Raw genomic sequence first — 26,933 nt, forward strand, 5'->3', positions numbered from 1 at the left:
CATTTCCCCTCTCAGGGCACGTGCGAAATGGTAGTGGTGTGGGAGGTGTAGATGACATGGTTGTTCAGATTCTTTCTAGTGCAAATATTCTGTGAATCTATGAATGATATTATGTATTCTGATATTATATATTTATGTTGAACAGCTTTCTTAAGAAGCCGGGACCGGTCACATCAAAAATTCTATAACATGATGACCAAAACACAAATGTTTATTCGCTTCATTGAAGAGTGTTCTTTTGTTAGTGACAAAGATGCAAGCCTGGCATTTTTTGATGATTGTGTAGATAAAGTAAGTAACGGTACATCTACAATGCCCTAACTTATTTTTTGTTACTGTTATAAATGTTATGAGTTATAGTTTCTATTTATAGCTTTTAATGAAATCGAAATTAATTTCATTTTCATCATTGACTGCTTATAATGCAAGTTTTGGTAGCCTGCTAGAAATTATAGAATGCACCTCTTACAATTACCTTGTAGAATTTTACTAAATCATAAGTTTTGTTTTAGCAATCAGGTCCCTAACCCTCCCTGCCCACTTATAAAACCAGGAATTTTTTGCCAGCCTGTGCACCTCCAACTTAAACATCTGTAATTTTCACCTCTCCCTTTTTGTCAGAGATGGGTTGTCACATGCTGAAAGTAGGTGTAAAAGTATAATAAATGTTTTACCTGAATATTTCCACAACTGAGAATGAGTTTGTAGCTTAAATTAGTTAGTTCTATAATTTTAAATTTATATATGAAACCTTTCCATTCAGTCCTAATATCATTAGGTGGGACAGAGCAAGGCAGGTATTCATGCTGGAGAGAGAGGAGGTAATAGGATGGTAGTCCAGAGAGGGGTTTCAAAACCTGAATAGGGTGGAGAGAGAGGAACAGCCTAGCTGGAATGTCAGAGCCCAAGCCAGGTAAGGAGAGTATTCCTGGAGAGGCATGTTCTAACTTGGAGAATCAGAGGACGGACAGTTTAAAGAGGGTGTCCATGTTCGGGGCAGACTGCTGCAGGGTGTCAGAACCTAAACAGGATGAGAAGAGCACTCATACAGAGGTGACCACAACATGGAGTGTCAGAGTCTGAGCAGGGTGGGGAGAGTATCCTCACGGGAATAGCAAGGGAAGCAAATGAGATGTCAGAGTTTCATCTAGATGAGAGAGGTGTCAACATGGTGGGGCAGGATTTGGTCTGGAGGGGGTTGTCAAAACCACATTAAGGTGAAGAAGTCATCTGCATGGGAGACAGTGGTGGTAAAGATGGGAGAATGTTACATATTGGGGAGATTGATCAAATAAGTATATTAAAGATAATAAAGTTTCTTATTGAGAGAAAAGATTTACAAATACAGAAGTGAAGAAAACTAAATTGAACCCTGTAGCATTGGTGTAGAGTTGGAGATTTGGTGTAGTATCATTGGTTTTCAATGATAGATACAGAAATAAATGTAGATGTAAGTATATGTGTCTGGGTGTATACACACATATATTCCCTACCTCTGTACATTGGGCGGACCTGGAAGCAGCCACACTGCAACAGCAATGAGCACACCTAATGTATAGATTTTGGCTTCTAAATACCCGATAAGCCCTAAGGTATCTTGTGCTGGAAAACCAAGAATTGCTCCAAGAATGATGGAGACATGTTAAAACAAAATACACACACAGAAGTCAATTTGAAGGGATTTCCACAGGCAAATCTAGGACAATTTGAGCATCAAATGTTGGTAACAGATTAGCCCGTTGAGTAAAATAAAAAACATGAGTCCACACAGATATCAATCAATTGAAAGTCATCTGATGAGAAGCAGGATCTTACGTAGTTATTAAGGACCTCCCCACAAAATGCATATTAATGACAAAAGGGAAAAGAGTAACTTTATAGTGGAAAAGCCTGGCAAATACCATTTTAATCAAGTTATCAAAATGAACATCATCTACAACGGGACAAGTCAACATTGTGTTCCCCTAATAGATTACAATGAGAATGCAACCTCAATTCTGTAATATTCCTGCAAAAATGTATGACCTATATAATCTCAAGGAAATACCAAACACATATTAAATGATATTCTACAAAATACCTATTCTGTAATCTACAAAGTATTAAGGTTAAGAAAATAAAGTAAAAATGGAGATGTTTGTCTAAAGTGAAGTAAGAAGACTTGACAACCAAATGCAGTGCTTAGCTAAGAACTAGATCCTTGCCGGGCACAGTGGCTCACACCTGTAATCCCAGCACTTTGGGAGGCTGAGGCAGGCAGATCACAAGGTCAGGAGATCAACACCACAGTGAAACCCCATCTCTACTAAAAATACAAAAAATTAGCCGGGCATGGTGGTGGGCGCCTGTAGTCCCAGCTACTCAGGAGGCTGAGGCCGGAGAATGGCGTGAACCCGGGAGGCGGAGCTTGCAGTGAGCCGAGATCACGCCACTGCACTCCAGCCTGGGCGACAGAGCGAGACTCCATCTCAAAAAAAAAAAAAAACAACTAGATCCTTTAGGCATAACGTTATTAGGCTAATCGACGAAACTTAAATGTGATTTGAGATTCCAGTAATAATATATCAATGTTAATTCCCAGTTGATTGTATTTCTGTAGGAGAATGTCTTTGCAGGAAGTATGAAAGTATTCAGGAGTGAAGATAGGTCATCAACTCAGCAGCTTACTCTCAAAGATTAAGGGAAGAAGTTACTTATACTAAAACTTTCCTGTAAGTTTGTATTTAAATAGGTATATAGTATCCATGATCTTATGGCCATGATAATAGAAAAAAGGAATAAATAAAAGCTTTATTATATATGATCACAACAATTTGTAATGTTAAGATTATTTAAAGAAGTTCATCACTTTCAAATTTATGTGACTGTGAAAGAAAAAATCAATGGGTTTTTTTTTTAACGCAACAGCCAAAATACAACTTATCCCTTGATATTCAGAAATTGGTTCAATTCTTAGTTTAACATGAAATTGGCCTTACTGATTGTTGAATAAGTACCAATTGTGTCTTATAAAAATGAGAAGTGATTCTCACTATGAATAGGAAAATACTATGGTAGGAACAACACACTACATTGGGAATCAGAAGTACTTTAATCTTGACTATTATACTTGTGACTTTAGTCATTTAGTCTTTATATGTTGTTTTCTTATGTATGTTTTTAAAATGTTTTGAGGATAAATAATTATAGCTGCCTATCTCATAGTGTTCAGAGTAGTGTTGTATAAACTAAAAAGTAGAAAATATTATGACTATTTTTGCCTGTAACTGGATTTTATTCACGTTTATAGATTAATGGTTCATTTGGTTTATCATTTCATAACAGAAATGTTCAATTTTTGAATGATTTGTACATATGAACAGCAGGAACACATTCAGAACCTTGTAGACATCTACCTTTTCCTTCAGTTTAGAACACTTGAGGGATGATTGATAAAGAGAAATACTATTTCTGGTGCTGTTAGGGAATTAACAAATGAAAGTATCCAGAAATATCATCCCTAGTTCTTTCTTGAAAATGCTTTGGAATAGGGAAAAGATGGATACATGCCATTACCTGCTTAAAATTCTCAATTCATCTTCCCATAGAAACACTGTTATAAATGGTGATTAGCTATACTTCAAATGGTAGCGTAGCAGTGTTTTGCTATAAATACGTGTTAAATTTTTATAAGTCGGGCATGGTGGTATGCACCTTTAATCCCAAGAGCGATTACTACCAGCTACTCAAGAGTCTGAGTGGGGAGCCCAGGAGTTGGAGTCCAGCCTGGGCGACATAGTGAGACCCCGTCTCTAAACAAAAACCAGCAACAACGAAGTATTAATTTTGTATGTGTGGAATGATATGCTTACCACTTTTAAGACATTTTAAAATCAGATTTATTGAGATATACAAACAGTAAATACACCATTAATGTACAAAGTTTAATGAGTTTTGGCAAATATGTATTTCCGTGTAACCCATGACTTCGAAGTGTTTTCATCACCCCAGAAAGGACATTGTTTTGGGGGAAGATTTATTTTCTACATTTTGAATAACCTACTTACAAACAGACTTGTGGAACCCTGCATTTTGTATGTTGAGCTCTGGTCTATAAAGCTTTGAAAACCTGGGTTGTTTTCTTTGTTATTTTTTATTTTTGAGACAGGGCCTCCCTCTGTCACCCAGGCTGGAGTGCTGTGGCACGATCTCAGCTTACTGTAGACTGGACCTCCAGGACCCAAGTGATTTCCCATCTCAGTCTCTTGAGTAGCTGGGACCATAGGCGTATGCCATCATGCCTGGCCAATTTTTTGTAGAGACAGGGTTTCCTCGTGTTGCCCAGGTTGGCCTTGAACTACTGGACTTAAGTGATCCTCTTGTAGTAGCCTCCCGAATTGCTGGGTTTATAGGAGTGGCTACTGCTCATGGTGAAAACCTGTTTATTTTGAAGAGATAATAATAATAATAATAATAGCTCCTTGACAGTTTTGTCTTCATTTGAGTATTATACCAAGAACTTGTTTTTCAATATTTTAATCAAAGTTTTGTGTTTGCCTTATTTGGCACGTCTGTTAGGCCATTCTAGTGTTACCATAAAGAAATACCTGCATCTGGGGAATTTATATAAAAAAAAAAAGGTTTAATTTGCCCGTAGTTCTACTGGCTTTACAGAAAGCGAGGTGCTGGCATCTGCTTCTGGTGAAGCCTCAAGAAACCTACAGTTATGGCAGAAAACCATGGGGAGACAGTGGGGAGCCAACATGTCACATGGCCAGAGGTGGAATGAGAGAGAGAATGGTAGAAAGTGCCTCATGCTTAAATAAAACAGATCTCGAGATAACTCACTCACTACCACAGAGACAGAACCAAGTTATGAGGGATTTGTCCCATGATCATAACACCTCCCACCAGGCCCCACCTCCAACATTGGGGATTACATTTCAGCATAAGATTTGGAGTAGACAAATATCCAAACCATATCAGTGCTTACAAAATTAAATATTGGCAATAAATAGACAGGTGTGCCTTAAAAAATAATTCCTCTACATTTTTTATAGGAACAATTTTTGTGTGTGTATAAAGATGATGTTTCTGTCTGGCATTATGAACTTTGAATGATTTTCTCACAAGTGTTAGGCTTCCATTGGTTGTATATATGTTCTCACTGAGTTTCCCTTAAGAACCGTGGCATACATTTGTGTAATTGTTGTTCCTTGTGCGAACCTTAGTGAATCATAAGGGACCAAATTGGTAACCAAGGTTTTGCCAATAGCATGCTTTAGCCAATAAATTTATTAATCCACATGAGAACACTGAATTAGTTATCAGAATCCAAGTAACAGTGAGAAGAGAGAAGTCTTATATTGTTCCCTTTTATTTATGGCCTATTTTATATATCCTATTCACAAGTTTCTGTTTTAGCTAAGAACTCAGGATTCCTAGCTAAGTCACATGATTTAAATAAATATTGATATCTAAGATATACAAGATTTGTAATTTTGCTGACTAGGGTATTACGTCCTAAGGAGCATATCTTAGTACTCATAATTAATACATTATGTTGTCTAGGATTTTCTGTAGGCCACTTGTTGTTTATGTGATGATAGTCTATGCAGAAGATGACTGGAATCATTGCTTAAAGATTATGAATTCTGAGAAGTCTCGAAAAAGAAAATTCTATTAAATGTATAATCATTGTTTCTAGGTAGACTATTTTCCTAAAGTGTTATTTATCTATTTGAAGTCTAGATCTAACAAAAGATCACTTATATATATGAATTAACATTATACTTAAAGATTTTAATGACTACTCAGAAAATCAAAACTGAAAATTAATGCATTAAAACATAGTTACTTGTATTTGCTTTATTATAATTCAAGAGACTCTTATTAGAGAGTCTTGTTGCCCAGGCTGGAGTGCAGTGGCATGATCTCGGCTCACCACAACCTCCGCCTCCTGGGTTCAAGCAATTCTCCTGCCTTAGCCTCCCGAGTAGCTGGGATTACAGGCGTGTGCCACCACACCTAGCTAATTTTGTATTTTTAGTTTCTCCATGTTGGTCAGGTTGGTCTCAAACTCCCGACCTCAGGTGATCTGCCCGTCTTGGCCTCCCAAAGTGCTGGGATTACAGGCATGAGCCACCGTGCCTGACTCAAAACATATCTTAATAAAGTTCATGTGTAGTTAGAGCAGAGGTTAATTGTATCCCTGGTGCTGTTATTAACCAGAACTCTCTGAAATGTAAATAATTATGCAATGCTGTTACTACCTTTCATGTTTTGATACCACAGTAAGTGACTCACAAAAAATCAGTGCTTACTATTCATCTGCATATGTTTTCTAGATATCAGTAACACTTTAAAAAGAATAATTTTTGTGAGGGTTATTCCTTAGTTGAGTAACTTTGAGCTTAAGTTTATAAGTGAACAAAACTCTTACTTCTGGCAGTTTAACTATAGAAAATAAATAACATTAAGTATACATTAACTGTCTCATATGGTTCATAACTACTATTGAACAAAAATTAGATGTGTGGTACCATTATTCACTTATTCTCACATGGTATATTAACTCTTTTGATCTTAGCATATCCAAACAAAACACTTGACTGACTTTAAAAAGCTGGAGTGGGTAATACTGAATAGAAATAAGAAAAACAATATATGAGAATTATGTGTTTCATTTATGACTAATTTAAGAACCATGTGTTCTTGTTCTTCATATGATTATATTTTAAATCATTACAATCTGTTCCTGTGGGATGGTGCTTAACTAAAGGCAGTTTTGTGTAACAAATAGTCTGGTAAGATTTTTTCTTGGTTTCTCAAGAATCCATTTCCAGTGTTTTCTGAGCATATTAATGTCTTGTGGGAAAATATGAAAATTATTTTAATTTTATCTTGCAGTGGGTGTTGGATTTCTTTTTCTCTCAATAGAGACAGATGTCACCATGCTTTCCAAAAGACAGAGATGTCCAACCTATAAATGTAGGATTTATTGCACGGCTATTTTTATAATGTTAAAATGAGATTTTATTGGTATATAAGTAAAAGGAAGTACTTTTACCAAGCTATTGAGTCTACAGTGCAAAATTTTAATATTTGTATAGACTTCACTGAAAACTAGAGCAGTTGTCCTGGACTCCACACTTTTTTATGAGAACAATATGGCTGGAGAATGGAAAGTAGGCACCAATATGGAGAGGGAGAAGCTGCTAAAAAAAGAGTGAGAACTATTAAATAAATAAACATTTGCTAAGCATGGTGGCTCATTCCTGTAATCTCAACATTTTTGGGAGGCTGAGGCAGAAGGATTGCTTTGAGACCAGGAGTTCCAGACCAGTCTCGGCAACATAGCAAGACCCCATCTCTACCAAAAAAAAAGAAAGAAAAATTAGCTGGGTGTGGTGGCACGCGCCTGTAGTTGTAGCTACTTGAGAGACTAAGGCAGGAGGATCACTTGAGCCTAGGAATTTGAGGTTGCAGTGAGCTGTGATCGCACCTTGGCGTTTTAGCCTGGGCAACAGAGCAAGACCCTGTCTCAAAAAAACCATTAAGAATCATAATATATAGGCTGGGTGCAGGGGCTCATGCCTGTAATCCCAGCACTTTGGGAGGCCAAGGCAGGGGAATCACCTACAGTCAGGATTCCTGACCAGCCTAGCCAACATGGTAAAACCCCATCACTACTAAAAATATAAAAATTAGCTGGGTGTGGTGGTGCACACCTGTAGTCCCAGCTACTTGGGAGGCTTAGGCATGAGAATCACTTGAACCTGAGAGGCGGTGGTTCTGGTGAGCCAAAATTGCATGACAGCACTCCAACCTAGGCGACAGCAAGATGCTGTCTCAAAAAAAAAAAAATCATAATATGCGATTTAGTAGCCTGATTCTTTTCTCATTTATTGTTATTTTGTGAATGTTTTTCTCATTATTATAATTCTGAATCATGTCCTAATTTTTATCTAGTTCACTGTATGGATATACCATTAAAAACATTATTTAATCCAAGAGAGTATAGCATATAATGCTGTGAAATTATCAATAATTTATATAAGAAGATTTTGAATGTATTGGTTCCTTTAAGTGTTAGAAAATTTTTAAAACTAATCTGTGTTCTTTTTTGGTATACTCTGCCCTAAGTCCTTATCTTAAAGGTTTAACTTGTTAGTAATTCCTACTCTTCTACTTAATCCACATGGTATATGATATTTCTAACCTAATAAAGTTCTGTGAAATGTATTTTGTCATATGTATGACATCCTTTTTTATTAATAATATCAATATTATGCCCTTCAGTTTATGAGCTCTTGTGGGGCAGTTTAGGTTCTACGAAGTTTTCGTTTTTTCTGGATATTACCTTGCCATCGAGTACCTAGTAGAAATAGTACTACTAAAGTGCTTTCAATATTGATGTGACTAGAGTTTAACTCACATGTACTTCTACATACGCTGAAAGAGTTTAGGGAAAGTTGTTATATTTAGTATAAATTTTTAAAATATATAGAATTCACTATTCTTATCACACAGACACACATGTACGTGGATTTAAAAAATATTATTTCTTGATTACAGTCTCATTCAAATGCAAAATATTTGCATATAAAAGGTATATTCAAATATAAAAGGTATATATTCATCTAGGTCCTATTCCATCCTTGTCTACTCTATTCTTTTCCTCTTCCTCATATAGGTACTTTTCTTAGTATCTTTCTAGTATTTCTTTATGTAAATATAAGCAAAATGGAAAGGCCGGGCGCTGTGGCTCACGCCTGTAATCCCAGCACTTTGGGAGGCCGAGGCGGGCAGATCACAAGGTCAAGAGATCGAGACCATCCTGGCCAACATGGTGAAACCCCGCCTTTACTAAAAATACAAAAATTAGCTGGGCGTGGTGGCACACGCCTGTAGTCCCAGCTCCTCGGGAGTCTAAGGCAGGAGAGTCGCTTGAACCGGGAGGCGGAGGTTTCAGTGAGCTGAGATCACACCACTGCACTCCAACCGGTGATAGAGCAAAACTGTCTCAAAAAATATATATATGTGTGTGTGTGTGTGTGTGTGTGTGTGTGTATTTTCCTCATTTCTTATTCAAAAAGTAATATACTATTTACAGTTTGCACTTTGCTATTTTCACTTAATTATTTTGGCGCTCATAGAGAACTTGCTCACTCTTCTTTTTTAATGGCTGTTTAGTATCCATTGTGCAGATGGTTTATTTAACCACTTCCCTTTATGTGAACACTTGGCTAACCAATGTGGCTTTTTAATATATGTTTTTAAAACTCCTTTAGGTGGATATGGACAAGAGCGGTGAAGTGCGACTTATAGAACTGGATGAATCTTTCAAAAGTGAACATACTGTTTTTGTAACACCACCTGAGATCCCCCACCTACCCAATGGTGAAGAACCCCCTTTACAGTACAGGTATTCAAGAGGCAGAATGTTTGAGATTGAAAGAGAGAAGCAATCCATCATCTGTGACGTAGCTTTCTAAGGACTGTGGTATTTTCAAAAATCCAAACTTTACAGATCCCTAATTTTTAGGTGGTAAGCAAGCTTATCCCACATCCATTATTAAGCTTTGAGGTATAAAAAGAAAACATATATAATTTTGCATAATATAGACTTGGGAAGCTCTCTAATGATGTCTGCATAAGTATCTATCCTTGTAAATGTTGATTACATTCAGTTAGACTCCCCACCTCAAATGCAGCACTTTTATTATAGAATTTTGATTTTTTTTCATTAAAACTGGTTTCCTCACATTCAATCCTTTTTCATCTCATACACACACTGATTAATATAACCTTGGTTTACAAAAAGATTAAATCTAATTTAGAGTCAATCTTTGTGGCCTTGATTTGTACAATATAATTTTTTAAGTTACTAATTTTTGTCATGAGTTTTAAGTCATGGAAATTCAGAATTATTGGAATTGATCATTGTTAATTTAGGAAATGTGGTTAGACACTGTGCTAAGTATATAGACTTGAATGATACATTGTCTGTGCCTTCAAGTCTAGTGAAGAAGAAAGAAAAGTCCTGAGCACAGTAAAATAAGGGCTATGATAGAGGTGAATGCATTATTTAGTTTCTAATATACATTTATTTTTACTTAAAATTGTAATTTCTTTTAGAGTTTAAAAGATTTCTTAATTCTCCAATAATACTTTCTTACTTTGTTTAAATATTCTAAAACCATTTCACATCTATCACCCTTTAAATCATAGTTTGTTATTTTCGTTGAAAAAGGATTTTTCAAGACATCTTTGTTTATGACTTGGATTAAATTCTTCCTTTTACAGATGAAAAAGTGGTGTGATAGATGTTTATGAATGTTGATTAATCAGAGGCCACTTGATTTCTACTCTTTTCATCCAGTGATGATATTGTTCATATCACTTTTTAAATGTCTTCTGTCGAAGACATTTAAAATATTTCTCTTAATTTCTCTCTTCCTCTGTTTTTCTTTCTAAACAAGTTCTCATTTCTTAATCTCTTTTATACTTTATGCTTATTTGTCTTTTCGTATGTGTCACTAATAGAGTTTTGTGTTTCTGTGGTTTGGTTTTAACTTTTTTAATTTAAATTTTACTTTTAGATTTAGTCCTTTAACACTAAGAAAATTTGGCCAGGCACAGTGGCTCATGCCTGTAATCCCAGCACTTTGGGAGGCTGAGGTGGGCGGATCACTTGAGGTCAGGAGTTCAAGACCAGCCTGGCCAACATGGTGAAAACCCTGTCTCTGCTAAAAATACAAAAATTAGCTAGGCGTGGTTGCAGGTGCCTGTAATCCAAGCTACTTGGGAGGCTGAGGCAGGAGAATTCCTTGAACCTGGGAGGTGGAGGTTGCAGTGAGCCAAAATCGTGCCACTGCACTCCAACCTGGGTGACAGAATGAGACTTTGTCTCCAAAAAAACTGTATTATTTCAGCCTGTGCCACATAGCAATACCTTATCTCTACAAATAATTTTTTAAAAATAGCTGGGCGTGGTGGTGCACACCTGTGGTCCCAGCTACTCAGGAGACTGAGGTGGGAGGATCACATGAGCCTGGGAGGTTGAGACTGCAGTGAGCCATGATTGAGCTACTGCACTCCAGCCTGGGCGACGGAACAGACAAATCAAAAAATAAAATAAAAAGAAAATTACTTATCTGAAAACATTTCTGTTTTTTTAGAATCTGTCTTTTTTTCTTCATACTACTCATATAATTTTGGTGTAATCATAACCATAATTGGGAAAACACTGTAAATGTCCTTAATGATCACAGAGTCTGCCTCATAAGAGATTACTCATAAACTTACATTGTCTATGTAAAATAATGAGGCATTTGAAATAAGACACACAAAGTGGTCTTATTATCTTATCATATATATACAATGAATTTTTTAAGGGACATGGTTTTCCTGGATTTCTTTGCTGTTTCCTACTCAACATTGAATCATTGCTAGTATTTTCTTATTCTATGGAATTTGACTATAGTAATGTATAAAAAATATTGTCTACCCTCATTTATTGTAGTTAGGTTTCTTCCTAATGGAAACTATTTATATGCCTTTAAGAAAATATTATATAGTGTTCTTAAACAGGTTAAGTGTATTGCTCAGGAGGCAATTTTGGTTTCTTTCAGCGTATCTTTTTCCTAACTGCTGCCTTTCACTTATTTACTTATTTATTAATGAAGTTTCACTATGTTGTTCAGGCTAGACAGCAGTGGCTATTCACTGGCAGAACCATAGTACACTACAGCCTTGAATTCCTAGGCTCAGGCGTTCCTCCTGCCTTAGTTTCCTGAGTAACTGGGATTATAGGCATGCACTAACTGCACCCAGCCTAGCTGCTAGCTTTTAAATGTCCAGAACATCTTGGTCTAGCACCTTTATTAGGTTTACCTCCTAATAGAGCACGTATTCTAACCTTTTCTTCCTCTTATTTAACCTTCTGAGTTTTCTTTCTCATAAATGATGCCTTGAACCTACTAGCTAACCTGACAAACCAGTTCATGAGAATGTGAGAGCAAAGTCTGGTGTGCTAATGTGCTAAACCTAAGGTTGTTATTTGCATCTTTCTAAGAAGGGAAGTTCAACAGTAAATATGTTAATCCAAAGCAATGACATTAATGATTGCCCTTTTTGGAAGAGTCCTAGTTTGGTGGACCTTTTACCAATCGTCATATTATCTAATATGTTTGCTATGTATTAACAGGAGTACTAACTTTTAAAAGTTTGCTTAAGTTACCTTGGAGTTGGATGTCATGTTCATTTATGTTTTTCCCTTTTCCTGAAAAAATAACTTGAGTCTGAATTTGGCTATTACATTTCTAGTTATTATAGTAAGAAGAGCAACATTAGCATGAATATTTATTGAGTACATATCATAGCCTGATGAAGAAAGATAGTTAAATTCTAAGTGAAGAAGTTATTGGTCATAATTATATTAACCTATAACCACTGTGATCATCTATGTGTGCTTGAGAACTGTTTTTCCTTTTTTTGTCTTTTCTAAAACAGCTATAATGGATTTCCAGTTCTTAGGAACAATTTATTTGAAAGACCTGAAGGATTTCTACAAGCAAAGAAGAACAAACTGCCTTCAAAATCAAGTAGTCCTAATAGCCCTTCGCCCATGTTCAGAAGAACAAAACAGGTACTTTATCGCATTCTTTTTTTTTTTTTCTGAGACGGAGTCTCGCTCTGTCGCCCAGGCTGGAGTGCAGTGGCCAGATCTCAGCTCACTGCAAGCTCCGCCTCCCGGGTTCGCGCCATTCTCCTGCCTCACCCTCCCGAGTAGCTGGGACTACAGGCACCCGCCACCTCGCCCGGCTAATTTTTTTGTATTTTAGTAGAGACGGGGTTTCAGCGTGTTAGCCAGGATGGTCTCGATCTCCTGACCTCGTGATCCGCCCGTCTCGGCCTCCCAAAGTGCTGGGATTACAGGCTTGAGCCACCGCACCCGGCCTACTTTATCGCATTCTTCATGTAATCAAATTTTAGAACAAGAAATAAATTGAATGTTTATCCTCCTATAATATGCTTTATCACTTCTTATATAACTATTACTAGATTATTATGTTCCCCAAAGCACTCTGAAGATAGAGTAATCTGACTTCAAGAAATTAACTAGTTCCCTTGTCCTAGAAATTTATTTTATATGCTATTTAATACAGATGCAAACAGAAACTTGAAAACACTTTAATTACAGACATATTTTGTCATGGAAACATTATAAAAGCTTGTGACTTGTACTTGTTTAGCATTCAGTTAAATAAAGATGCCTAAGTGCATAAATTTATTAGTTAGATCTTTATTTTTTTTTCCAGGAAATTAAATCAGCACATAAAATTGCAAAGAGGTACTCTTCCATCCCTCAGATGTGGTCTAGGTGTCTACTGCGGCACTGTTATGGACTGTGGTTTATTTGTCTCCCAGCTTATGTGAAAGTCTGTCATTCAAAAGTCAGGGCTCTGAAAACAGCATATGATGTGCTTAAAAAAATGCAGTCAAAGAAAATGGATCCACCTGATGAGGTAACAATTATTTTATTGTTATATTTTTTTTTTGAGACAGGGTCTCACTCTGTCACCCAGGCTGAAGTGCAGTGATAGAGTCACAGCTCACTGCAGTCTTAACCTCTTGGGCTCAAGAGATGCAATCCTTCCATTTTAACCTCTCAGATAGCTGTGACTACAGTCATGTGCCACCATGCCTGGCTAATTTTTAAGTTTTTTTGTAGAGACAGAGTCTCACTATGTGGTCTAGGTTGGTCAGAAGCTCCTGGGCTCAAGAGATTCACCTGCCTTGCCCTCCCAAAATGTTGGGATTACAGGCATGAGCCTCTGTGCCCTGCCACAATTATTGTTTAAAATGCATTATTTTGTTCTAGATTTGTGTACATGGTGACATCTGTGTTTCTGTACAATTTTGAACTTGTATTTCAGGTATGCTACCGCATTCTTATGCAACTCTGTGGACAATATGATCAGCCGGTGCTTGCAGTTCGAGTGCTTTTTGAAATGCGGAAAGCTGGTATTGACCCCAATGCCATTACTTATGGTTATTATAATAAGGTAAATACCTTGGTTTAATGGATAAAGAGTATTACTTTTGTCATTATGCAGTGTTAAATTTAATGGCAGAAATAATTTATGCAGGAGGTTATTTGGCATTTATTTTCGAGTATATAAAACACATTTTGTCAATCAAGGAAGACTTTAGTTCTCTTTTATGTTATACAATCTACTTTGATTTTTTCTTTCTTTGAAACAGGGTCTCACACTGTCACCCAGGCTAGAGTGCAGTGGTACAATCATGGTTCACTGTAGCCTTGACCTCCCAGGCTCAATTGATCTTCCCACCTGAACCTCCTAAGCAGCTGGGAGTACAGGCATGTGCCACCATGCCTGGCTAATTTCCATATTTTTTGTAGAGGCGAGGTTTCACCTTGTTGCCCAGGCTGGTCTCGAATTCCTGGGCTCAAGTGATCCACCTGCCTCAGCCTCCCAAAGTGCTGGGGTTACAGGCATGAGCCACCACGCCTGGCCTGCTTTGATATTTAGCTTTATTCTGAAACCAATACATGTTCACTTATAAAAATTATTTTACTAATTATTTTATTTTGTTGAATGAATAGGCTGTTTTGGAAAGTACCTGGCCTTCAAGAAGTCGTAGTGGCTATTTTCTCTGGACCAAAGTAAGAAATGTTATTTTAGGAGTAACACAGTTCAAAAGAGCTTTAAAGAAACATGCACACTTATCACAAACAACTCTCTCAGGTAAGGGATGTGTGTTTTACTTGTTCTTCAAAATTAATTGACTAGCTACAGTTTACATTTTTAGAAATTTTAAACAGTTTTACAATATTGAATGTTTTAGTTTTTAGTTATTAAGCAAATTATATCACTCTTCCCATTTAGAAACCACCGGATTTCACTTCTGTTTAAATGTTTCAACTTCTGACCACCTTTGTGTGTGTTGTTTTCATGTTCATTAATAACTCCCACTAGGTTTCTTTATTATAGTTGTATTTTGCTAAGTATGTGGCACTTTTCATGTTCAGTATTACATTGGTGGATTATTAGCTTGAGCAACAAATTAATGTGTATATTTGGTACCTCTTTGAGTAGTAAAATGCTGTCAAATTGTGTTCTTAAGCAGATGGCAGTGACCTGGATGCTGTTAGTCATGGCAGCATGGATAGTGGTCATGGGACACACACTGTGGAGCAGGCACCTTTTAATACGGGTTTAATCAAAGTGTATGCTACTGATGATAGATCTAGTACAGGTTTGTGTATGCTTATGTATACATTTATTATAGTACATTTTTAAAACTAGACTTGGTAGCCTATGTTTTTTTACATTTTCACTTTCAGTGATATGTTTAACTGTCACTTTTTAATTTTATATATTAAGTATTTGATTTGATATTAGATTTAATAACTATATGGAATTTTATTATTTGAATAGAAATAAAAGTTTTAAGAGAGGTTACAAATCACTTTATTCTACTATTTAGTACATGATAATCCAGTTAACTCTGCGTAGACATAGATCTCTGTACCCTATCATTTTCTTATAATAAATTCTTTGAAATTATGAAAATGATATTAGAGTTTTTTAAAAAAGAAGCATAGCTCTGTATCTAAGTTAATAGTATTGTACCAACATCAGTTTCCTGGTTTTGACAATGTACTATGATTATGTAAGGTATTATCACTGGGGGAAGCTAGGTGAATAGTACCAAGGAACTCTGTACTGTAATGTTTTTTAACTTCTGAATCTTAAGTGACTTTAAAAGTTGTAATAAAAAATTTTAAATATATAAAAATATAGCATTCTAAGGCTGGGTGTGGTAGCTCACGCCTGTAATCCCAACACCTTGGGAAACCAAGGTGGGTGGTTCACTTGAACCCAGGAGTTTGAGACTGTCTGGGCAACATAGCGAAACCCTGTCTCTACAAAAATACAAAAATTAGCTGGGCATGGTGTCCCATGCCTGTGGTCCCAGCTACTTGGGAGACTGAGATAGGAGAATTGCTTGAACCCAGGAGGTTGAGGCTGCAGCGAGCCATGATCAAGCCACTGCACTCCAGCTTGGGTGACAGAGCAAGACCTTGTCTCAAAAAAAAAAAAACTATATATATATATATAAAATAATATATGTATAATACTATATATGTATGTGTAATAGTATATGTATAATGTGTGTATAATACATATACACATAATATATGTATATGTATTTATATGTATATAGAATTGTATATTTTATGTGTATATTTATATATGTGTATATAGAATTGTATACTTCAGTGCTAGAATTATAGCAAAGATGGCATTAATTTCATAGAAGTATAAGATTTGTATAGCAGCTGTTCTTAACTATTATTACAATTGACACACTTAAAAATAAATTATTTACATAATTCTGTTCTTTTATTACATTTCAAAATTACACATGACTTTTGACTACAGATAAGAGCAAGCTCTTAAAGGACAGAAACTTTAAAAATTGAAGCATTACTAATAAAATATGAAGGCCCATATCTCTGCAAATGTCAATATTATTTTGGTCTGTCTTGCTTTATACCTACTTTTAAGTTTAATAAATGTAAGCTAATTTTGTTGAAACGTAATATTCATAGTTACTCTTCCTTGATTGGTTTTATTCCTTGATTATGCAGTGTGATTTTAATCAGTTATAATAGTTATCCTTTGGCATTATCTCTTACAAACGAAGAAATCTTACCTTTTAACTGTGGCTTTTAAAAAGGCTATCTTAGGTCTGGTGCAGTGACTCACATCTCTAATTCTAGCATTTTGAGAGGCCAAGGCAGGCAGGTCACTTGAGGCCAGGAGTTCGAGACCAGCCTGGCCAACATGGTGAAACACTATCTCTACTAAAAATGTAAAAATTAGCTAGACACGGTGGCACATTCCTGTAATCCCAGCTGCTTGGAAGGTGGAGGCAAAAGAATTGCTTGAACCCTGGAGGTGGAGGTTGCAGTGAGCCAAGATCACGCCACTGCATTCCAGCCTGGGCAACATAGTGAGAGTCTGTCTCAAAAAAACAAAAAAAGGCTATCTTAAAATAGTGCAAAACCTAATAAAAGCATGAATTTTATCTAGATGATTCTCAGATTTTTCTATTTATAGTTTCTTTAGAAATGGACCTGAAGTTTGATTAGAAAAAATAAAACTCAAAATTATAACAAAATATTAAACTAAATACCCAGTGATATATAATATAATTTCTTTAGAGAGCGCTTTACAAGTTTGTAAACATTTTTCATATGTAACAACCTTATGTTTTACAAATTTGGGAACTTCAAATCCAAACAAAAAGGTTACATTGTTACTTAAAATCACATGTCTCCTAAGATAAAGAACTAGGATTCAAAACCTTATCTTTTGAGACTAATCTGGTAAAAACAATTTTCTAAAAATGATGCAGAGTCTCTTTAGCAAAACAGTGTATTAGGAGTTTTTTTTATATTGATAGACCTTTTTCCTTTCTTTGAGACAGTGTCTCACTCTGTTGCCCAGACTGGAGTGCAGGGGTGCGATCATAGTTTACTGCAGCCTTGAACTCCTGAGCTCAGGTGATCTTCCCACCTCAGCCTCCCAAGGAGCTGGGGTCTATAGGTGCATGCCACCATGCCTGGCTAATTTTTTTTTTTTTTTAAGTAGAGATGAGGTCCCACTGTGTTGCCCAGGCTGGTTTCAAACTCCTGGGCTCAAGTGATCTGCCTGCCTCAGACTTCCAAAGTGCTGGGATTATAGGCATGAATCACTGCACCCAGCCCCTTTTGCTTTTCTTAACAATATCTTTAACACTAGATTTTTATCTCATTCCCATGTATTTGTACTCACATGCAGTTCAATGATTATTCAGCTAAAAGTTTTTAAAAATTAATTTCCTATCAAATTTGAAGAAATCCAATTTTTTAGTAAAATCATTTAGACATTTAGCTCTAGTGACCTATGTGTGAATGTTCTGTTATAAATTCTTTGCAGATTTCTCCATTGCTTAGTTGAAATTCAAACTTTCAACTAGAAAGGTCATGGACTTGTATAAAGAATGTGTGGTTTGTCTGTGTCTTTTGGAGCTCATATAGTAGTGTGAATGTACATAGTTACTTTTGACTACAGTGTGGAAACAAGAGTAAATTATTTCGAGATCGTCTCTTTCTTATATTAATAGAGATGATGGGAGGGGTAGCTAACAATGCTTTTAAGGGTAGCTGACAAAATAATGCTTTAAATTGGAAGTTGTCCAGAAAAAAATTTATGAGAAAATCCAAACATTAGTATGTTGCTCCTAATTCCAGTTGCACTCACTAAAGAAGTTTGTGATAGAGTTTTGTTTCTTTTGTTTTACCAGGTGGCCAGTCTGATCTTGGGTATAATTCATTATCTAAAGATGAAGTTAGAAGAGGGGATACATCTACCGAAGACATTCAAGAAGAAAAAGATAAAAAAGGCAGTGATTGTAGTTCCTGTAGGTATTGTTTAAGTTGATATTGTATAAAATTGTGAACTTATATTCATAGAAAATGCAGGTGATTTTATAGAAGTTCTGGTTTTACTCTCCATTTTTCCATCATAACTCTTTCTTGTCTCTCATTATGTGCCCTCTCAGCCACCACATACTCTCATACAAATGCTTTATGTATGAAGTATATAGCCTCAGTGGCAAAACACTTCCCAAGTCAAATACCATTAGAATGAATGCTATGTGACTCCCAAAATACATGTATTTAGTGGAAGTGTATATACATTTCTTGAAACAGTATTTCTTTTTTGAGATTTAACAATATTTGAAAGCTTGTGATCCTTTTGTAGTTCATGGGCATGATGATTGGGTAGTCAAGCATGTTTGTGAGATGTGCCACCCTTGAACCTTGTTACAACATCAGCACATTACCCATCTGACCTGAAGAAAGAAAAAAAAAGTTTGTTTAATGGATTGTGATTATATTTACCCCTTCCCCACTCCACCAAAAGCACTCCTTTACAATCAATGAGGAAATATAAAGTTTGTACATGGACCTCATGCATGATCAATATTCAGTAGTTTGATCTACACTTCGAGGCCTCAAATAAGTGAAATCACTTATTTGTGGTTGACAAACAGATATAGAGGTGTTCCATATTTTCTTGTCACCTATTTTGAGTAAAATATGTAGAACTGAAAACTTCTCTTGATACCTCATGCAGTGTATATAGATTTCATTTTATTAATATTTTGTTTTCATCTTTACAGTGTCAGAGAGTGAGAGTGCAAAAGGAAGTGCTGATTGCCTTCCTAAGCTCAGTTATCAGAATTCTTCCAGTATCGTTCGCCTCACTGGTACAAGTAACAACAGTGCTGATAAAATATCAGGAGAAAGCATGGGTAAGTTGAATAGTACACTTGTGTTATGTGCAGAATAAATTGTATCTGTATGACTAGTGAATAATTATTTTTTTAATAGTCTTAATTCTCCAAGGTGATTTTAAAAAATATTTTGTGCAGCCTCTCATGGTATAGCTTAGTAACTTAAGTTCTATATTTTATAACATGCTGTGTTCAAGCTTGTATTGTACAAGGCATAGGGGCAAACCTCCAGCTTGTATACTCTTTTGAGTTTAGACTCTTGGTACTTTTGGAAGGGGAAAGTGAGATCAGCAGAGGTGATGAGTCTGAGGGTACCATACAGCTAGTTAAGTTTCAAATGAAGTATATGGTTTATTAGTTTTCATATTATTCCTGTTTTCCAGAGGCAAAAGGATAGTCCTTCAGATAGTTTAAGTAACAATACCCAATAATTTTCTTTTCAAAGTCATCTTATATATTATTTTATATTTATTAATATAGAAATGCTTGTATCAAAGGGGATATTAACACCATTTAAAAGATGAGAAAACTAAAGCATACTTCAGTGATTGGCAGGTCACATAAATTATCAGTAGTTAATAGAAAAGTCAGATTAGAAGTAGAATAATATTTGGCCTCAAAGTTTTTTTACCAGACCATTTTCAGGGGATTAAATAGACATAAGATTCGGAGTTTTTAGTGTTAGTAGTGTGATTACCTAATAAATTTTTTTTGTGTTACCTTATTTTTGCATGATGTTGTAATATAAAAAATATTGAAGAACATGTGCTGTCTAGACTGAAATATCTCTGTTTTGTTTTTTTTTTTTTTTTTTTTTTTNCTTTCTTGTCTCTCATTATGTGCCCTCTCAGCCACCACATACTCTCATACAAATGCTTTATGTATGAAGTATATAGCCTCAGTGGCAAAACACTTCCCAAGTCAAATACCATTAGAATGAATGCTATGTGACTCCCAAAATACATGTATTTAGTGGAAGTGTATATACATTTCTTGAAACAGTATTTCTTTTTTGAGATTTAACAATATTTGAAAGCTTGTGATCCTTTTGTAGTTCATGGGCATGATGATTGGGTAGTCAAGCATGTTTGTGAGATGTGCCACCCTTGAACCTTGTTACAACATCAGCACATTACCCATCTGACCTGAAGAAAGAAAAAAAAAGTTTGTTTAATGGATTGTGATTATATTTACCCCCTTCCCCACTCCACCAAAAGCACTCCTTTACAATCAATGAGGAAATATAAAGTTTGTACATGGACCTCATGCATGATCAATATTCAGTAGTTTGATCTACACTTCGAGGCCTCAAATAAGTGAAATCACTTATTTGTGGTTGACAAACAGATATAGAGGTGTTCCATATTTTCTTGTCACCTATTTTTGAGTAAAAATATGTAGAACTGAAAACTTCTCTTGATACCTCATGCAGTGTATATAGATTTCATTTTATTAATATTTTTGTTTTCATCTTTACAGTGTCAGAGAGTGAGAGTGCAAAAGGAAGTGCTGATTGCCTTCCTAAGCTCAGTTATCAGAATTCTTCCAGTATCGTTCGCCTCACTGGTACAAGTAACAACAGTGCTGATAAAATATCAGGAGAAAGCATGGGTAAGTTGAATAGTACACTTGTGTTATGTGCAGAATAAATTGTATCTGTATGACTAGTGAATAATTATTTTTTTAATAGTCTTAATTCTCCAAGGTGATTTTAAAAAATATTTTGTGCAGCCTCTCATGGTATAGCTTAGTAACTTAAGTTCTATATTTTATAACATGCTGTGTTCAAGCTTGTATTGTACAAGGCATAGGGGCAAACCTCCAGCTTGTATACTCTTTTGAGTTTAGACTCTTGGTACTTTTGGAAGGGGAAAGTGAGATCAGCAGAGGTGATGAGTCTGAGGGTACCATACAGCTAGTTAAGTTTCAAATGAAGTATATGGTTTATTAGTTTTCATATTATTCCTGTTTTTCCAGAGGCAAAAGGATAGTCCTTCAGATAGTTTAAGTAACAATACCCAATAATTTTTCTTTTCAAAGTCATCTTATATATTATTTTATATTTATTAATATAGAAATGCTTGTATCAAAGGGGATATTAACACCATTTAAAAGATGAGAAAACTAAAGCATACTTCAGTGATTGGCAGGTCACATAAATTATCAGTAGTTAATAGAAAAGTCAGATTAGAAGTAGAATAATATTTGGCCTCAAAGTTTTTTTACCAGACCATTTTCAGGGGATTAAATAGACATAAGATTCGGAGTTTTTAGTGTTAGTAGTGTGATTACCTAATAAATTTTTTTTGTGTTACCTTATTTTTGCATGATGTTGTAATATAAAAAATATTGAAGAACATGTGCTGTCTAGACTGAAATATCTCTGTTTTGTTTTTTTTTTTTTTTTTTTTTTTTTTTTTGAGACGGAGTCTCGCTCTGTCGCCCGGGCTGGAGTGCAGTGGCCGGATCTCAGCTCACTGCAAGCTCCGCCTCCCGGGTTTACGCCATTCTCCTGCCTCAGCCTCCCGAGTAGCTGGGACTACAGGCGCCGCCACCTCGCCCGGCTAGTTTTTTGTATTTTTTAGTAGAGACGGGGTTTCACCATTTTAGCCAGGATGGTCTCGATCTCCTGACCTCGTGATCCGCCCGTCTCGGCCTCCCAAAGAAATATCTCTGTTTTTAAATGGCCTTGCTGCAATGGTGTTTAGTTTTTTTTTTTTTTTTTTCAACACAGTTAGGTATGCCTCTAGCTCAGGGAAAGGCAAACTAAGGCCCGAGGACCAAATTTGCCCTGAAGCCTATTATTATACTAGCCTGCAAGTTAACCAAGCCATGATGGTTTTTATAGTTTTAAATTGTCAGAAAATAAGACTAATATTTAGTACGCATGAAAATTTTATGAAATTCAAACATCAGTTTTCATAAAGTTGTGGGAACACAGGCATGCTCATTCATTTACATATTATCTGTGGCTGTTTTTGCATTGCAACAGCAGAGTTCAGTAGTTGTGACTGAGACCACGTGGCCTGCGAAGACTACAATAGTCACTCTTTAGCCCTTTATAGAAAAAGTTTGCGGAACCCTACTCTATCTATCAAACAAACAAAAGAAAATTAGATCACCTATAACTCTTATTTTGCATTTCTTTGTTAGATAATTGTTATAACATAAACATTAAAAAATTTTTCATCAGTGTCATAGAGTTGTTTCACAACCATTTAGTCCTTTGTAACTAATTTTCTGATTATAACTCTTAATAACTTGCGTTTGATCTTTATTTTATTGTTCTTTCATTGCTGTCTGTTCATGCTTGCCCTCCTCTTAAGATCTGCGTTTAATTTTTTTATTTAAATATGATTGTAAACTATCCTTTGATCTTCACATTTTGTCAGAATAATAAGCATCTGGCTAATCATCTGGCTTTCAGTTAGTTACCCTATATGCTGAACAAGTGGATGTTACAAAAGTCTAGAGTAGATTTCTTTGGTGTGAAGTAAAGTTATTAGTTTATCCTTGATGCTTTTGGCTTGAAAACTCTCATCTGTTAAGTACTGTGGGTTTACTACTGCTGCCAAAGACCATACGTGGGATATATAGGAATACTTATTATATACTTGTACATACTAGGATTTAAAGCATTTTTTGGGTTTATTTGTGTTTTGCAGTACAATATATGATATATAAATAAAATATATTTTATATTATATATTATCAATACAGGAGTAGAATTAACAAAGATATTGTTTTAATTGTTTGATGGGTTAAATCAACATTGAAATCATAAACCCTGTCTTGATTTTTATTATTGTTTTTATTTTTTTTTTTTTATTTTTGAGACGGAGTCTTGCTCTGGTTCGCCAGGGCTTTGAGTGCAGTGGCCGGATCTAGCTCACTGCAAGGCTCGCCTCCCGGTTCACGCTATTCTCCTGCTCAGCCTACGGAGTAGCTGGGATTGACAGGCGCCCCGCCCACCTCGCCCGGCTAGTTTTTTTTTGTATTTTTTAGTAGAGACGGTTTCACCATGTTAGCCCAGGATGGTCTCATCTCCGGACCTCGTGATCCGGCCCCGTCTCCGGCTCCCAAAGTGCTGGGATTACAGGCTTGAGCACCGCGCCGGCATTTTTTTTTTTTTTTTTTTTTGAGACGGATGTCTCACTCTGTTGCCCAGGGATAGAGTGCACGTGCAGTGGCACGATCTTGGCTCACTGCAACCTCTGCCTCCCAGGTTCAAGTGATTCTCATGTCTCAGCCTCCCTAGTAGATGGGATTACAGGTGCACACCACTGCGCCTGGCTAATTTTTGTATTTTTAGTAGAGATGAGGTTTCACCATGTTGGCCAAGCTGGTCTCAAATTCCCAGCCTCAGGCAGTCCACCTGCCTCGGCCTCCCAGAGTGTTGGGATTACAGGCGTGAGCTTCTGCTCCCACCCTTATGATCATCTTGAGAATTTAATGTTTTGATTATAAATACATATTGAATTACTGAGTGTTCAACCACAGAGAAGTTTAATTCTGAGATGTTTCTCAAGCCTAATTCTGGTTTTAGTGTGCCTTTACTTTTGATCCTTAACTACCCATAATATAATACGTTAATATTATAATATAATGTATTATATTCCAGGTTGGTTTGTTGGCTGCAGTTACTGCCTAATAGACAGTATTCATTCAGTAAATATTATTTTAGATTCTACTATATTTCAGGTGCTACTGGGGGTATATTATAATAAGAAACAAAAAATAAACATGGATCCTGCCTTCATGGAGAAAGCAGGTAGAAGGGATGGGAAGACGTTGATCAAGTAAATGCGAAAGTATTCTTAGATTAAATACTATGAAAAGGGACAGTAGGTTGCTATGAGAACATATAATAGATATGTCTTGGGTTTGGGGTTGTTAGGGAAGACTTCCTTCAGCATATCATTTTTAAGCTTAAATTTCAAATATGAGTAGAAAATAAATGAGGGTAGGGATCAGAAAGGAGGAATTGAGAGGGTGCATTCCAAGCAGAAGGAAGCATGTATAAAAAGGCCATTTAGTAGAAAGGAATCCCACAGCATGTTCAAAGATCTGAGAAAAGGCTAGTATATCAGCTAGGCATACTTTCAGCTTTAAGTCTCAGAATATGTGATTAACAACAGTGCTTAAAAGTTGCAGTTTATTTTCTCAAATAGGAAATTCAGAGGTAACCACTTGCTCTAAATGTTGGCTCAGGGGTTTTGCCATCAGTTCTTTTGACCTAACCATGATCACAGTATAGCCACTGGTAACTCCACACATCACCTATCCCATCAAGGCAAAAAGAATGGGAAGAGAAACACCAGCCGTATCTATTTCTTTTGTCAGGAAAGAAGTTTTTCCAAAAACCCTCAAAAACTATACCTTAATATCACTGGTTGGAATTATGTCATAGAGCCACCTAGCCCAAGGAAGTTAAATAGTTTGCAATCTTTGTGTTAGAGGCATGCAGCATCCAGCCTAGCATGTGTAATTTAGCATGTGTGTAAACTTAGGATCAGGCAAACTGTTTTGTAAAAAGCCGAATAGTAAATATTTCAGGCCTTGCAGGGCACATAGAATCTCTGTTACCTAGTCTTCTGGGTGCATGATTTTTACAACCCTTTGCAAATGTAGAAACCATTTGAGACTGTACAAAAACAGTCCTCAGGCTAGATTTGGCTCATGGGTGTAGTTTGCAAACCTCTGGTAAAGTCTGATAACCAACTTGGTCTTCAGGTCGTAGCATATCACTGACTTTGCAAAGGAACCCTTGCAAATGCAATTCCAGAGTATTATCTTTGGTTACAAGATTCCTCCAGGTCTTTAGTAATATTTAACCTGTGAAGCAGAAAATTTCCCAGAATATCAGAAGAAAGTGTGTTCTTGATTTCCTACGTCCTCAATCATAAGCTGATGAAAAAAACAATAAACTTTGCCTCTCTGATATGTCATTTTTCTTGTTAATGGTATATGCTTATTAAGTAATATTAGATGTAGGCTTTTATGACCTCTAGTATCTACTCTTTTCTCTTGCCCTGCCATTTGCATGCATCACATGACAAGAAAAGGCACATTTTCAGTACCTGCCTGACTATAGAGAGCTAATTCTGTAGATAAAGCACATAAGAATAGTTGATGATACTATACCTAGACTAATGCTTTAGAGGACTCCCACATATAGTAAGAACAATTAAAGTGATCAGAGATCTAGATTTCTGCTTAAAATTTAGTATTTTCATCTAAGTAATTTGGTAGAAAGCAGTGAACAGTGTTTCTAAATGTGAAGTGGCCATTAACATTTGACTGGTATAAATGTGCAATCAATATGTTAAGCAAGGGTAAAATTATTTAGCCACATTAATTTAGCTAAAATTATTTAGGATTTGAAGTTTTAAAAAATAGCCTTTATGGATCAAGTTAACATCTATTTTGTTTCATGTTTTGGATGTTTTTTCTTTTTTCATTTTAATAAGCAGAAGATTCACAATTTTGGCTGGGCATGGTGGCTCACACCTATAATCCTAGCACTTTGGGAAGCCAAAACAGAAGTATTTGTTGAGCCCAAAAGTTCCAGACCAACTTGGGCAACATAGTGAGACCCTGTGTCTACCAAATTAAAAAAAAAAAGGCCAGGCGCGGTGGCTCAAGCCTGTAATCTCAGCACTTTGGGAGGCCGAGACGGGCAGATCACGAGGTCAGGAGATCGAGACCATCCTGGCTAACACGGTGAAACCCCGTCTCTACTAAAAAAAATACAAAAAACTAGCCGGGCGAGGTGGCGGGCGCCTGTAGTCCCAGCTACTTGGGAGGCTGAGGCAGGAGAATGGCATAAACCCGGGAGGCGGAGCTTGCAGTGAGCTGAGATCCGGCCACTGCACTCCAGCCTAGGCAACAGAGCCAGACTCCATCTCAAAAAAAAAAAAAGGAAGACTCAGAATCTCAAGGTCATCTAGTACAACCACAATTGTAAAACCATTGTAATTTATTTAGTGGAATTAGTATAAATCTTAATTGATGACATCTTTAAAAAGCGGTACATCCTAATGTCTAGGAGCATATTCTTTATAATTGGACAAATCTGAATTTGAATCCCAGTTCTGTCTCTTAAGGACTGGGTTACTCTGAGCTAGATAATTAATCTCTCTGAGTGTTCCTTTTTTCTCAACCCATAAGGATGTTGGAATGTTTACAGTAGGAAATACAAGTAAAGTGTCTAGTATAGTATCTGTCAAATAGCAGACACTCAGTGAGTGCTTGCTATTATCGTTTTCGTCACTAGAATTTTAAATATTTAAGATGACTTATATTTGCTATTATATTTTCATGGCTAAAAGCACTTTACTTGTTTTTCAGAAAGCACACCTGAGCTGCTCTTAATATCATCTCTTGAGGATACAAATGAAACAAGAAACATTCAAAGTAGATGCTTCAGGAAAAGGCATAAAAGTGACAATGAAACTAATTTGCAGCAGCAAGTGGTCTGGGGAAATAGAAACCGTAATCTTAGTGGAGGGGTACTGATGGGATTTATGCTCAATAGAATTAACCGGGAAGCCACCCCTGGAGATATAGTT

At 36.2% G+C, this 26,933-nt stretch overlaps 1 protein-coding gene across 1 annotated transcript in view; it reads left to right on the plus strand.

Moving 5' to 3' along the window:
• DENND4A (DENN domain containing 4A) overlaps positions 1–26,933 on the plus strand; it is a 140,362-nt gene that overhangs the window by 83,509 nt on the left and 29,920 nt on the right. Inside the window, 10 exon segments of the mRNA XM_017851092.1 lie at positions 146–291; positions 9,273–9,406; positions 12,496–12,631; positions 13,305–13,511; positions 13,923–14,051; positions 14,615–14,756; positions 15,139–15,267; positions 18,367–18,483; positions 19,249–19,380; positions 26,713–26,932. Of these exon segments, the coding sequence (XP_017706581.1) occupies positions 146–291; positions 9,273–9,406; positions 12,496–12,631; positions 13,305–13,511; positions 13,923–14,051; positions 14,615–14,756; positions 15,139–15,267; positions 18,367–18,483; positions 19,249–19,380; positions 26,713–26,932 (1,492 nt within the window).

The sequence above is a fragment of the Rhinopithecus bieti genome, unplaced genomic scaffold (assembly GCF_001698545.2).
Source record: "Rhinopithecus bieti isolate Rb0 unplaced genomic scaffold, ASM169854v2 scaffold_31548, whole genome shotgun sequence".
NCBI lineage: Eukaryota > Metazoa > Chordata > Mammalia > Primates > Cercopithecidae > Rhinopithecus > Rhinopithecus bieti.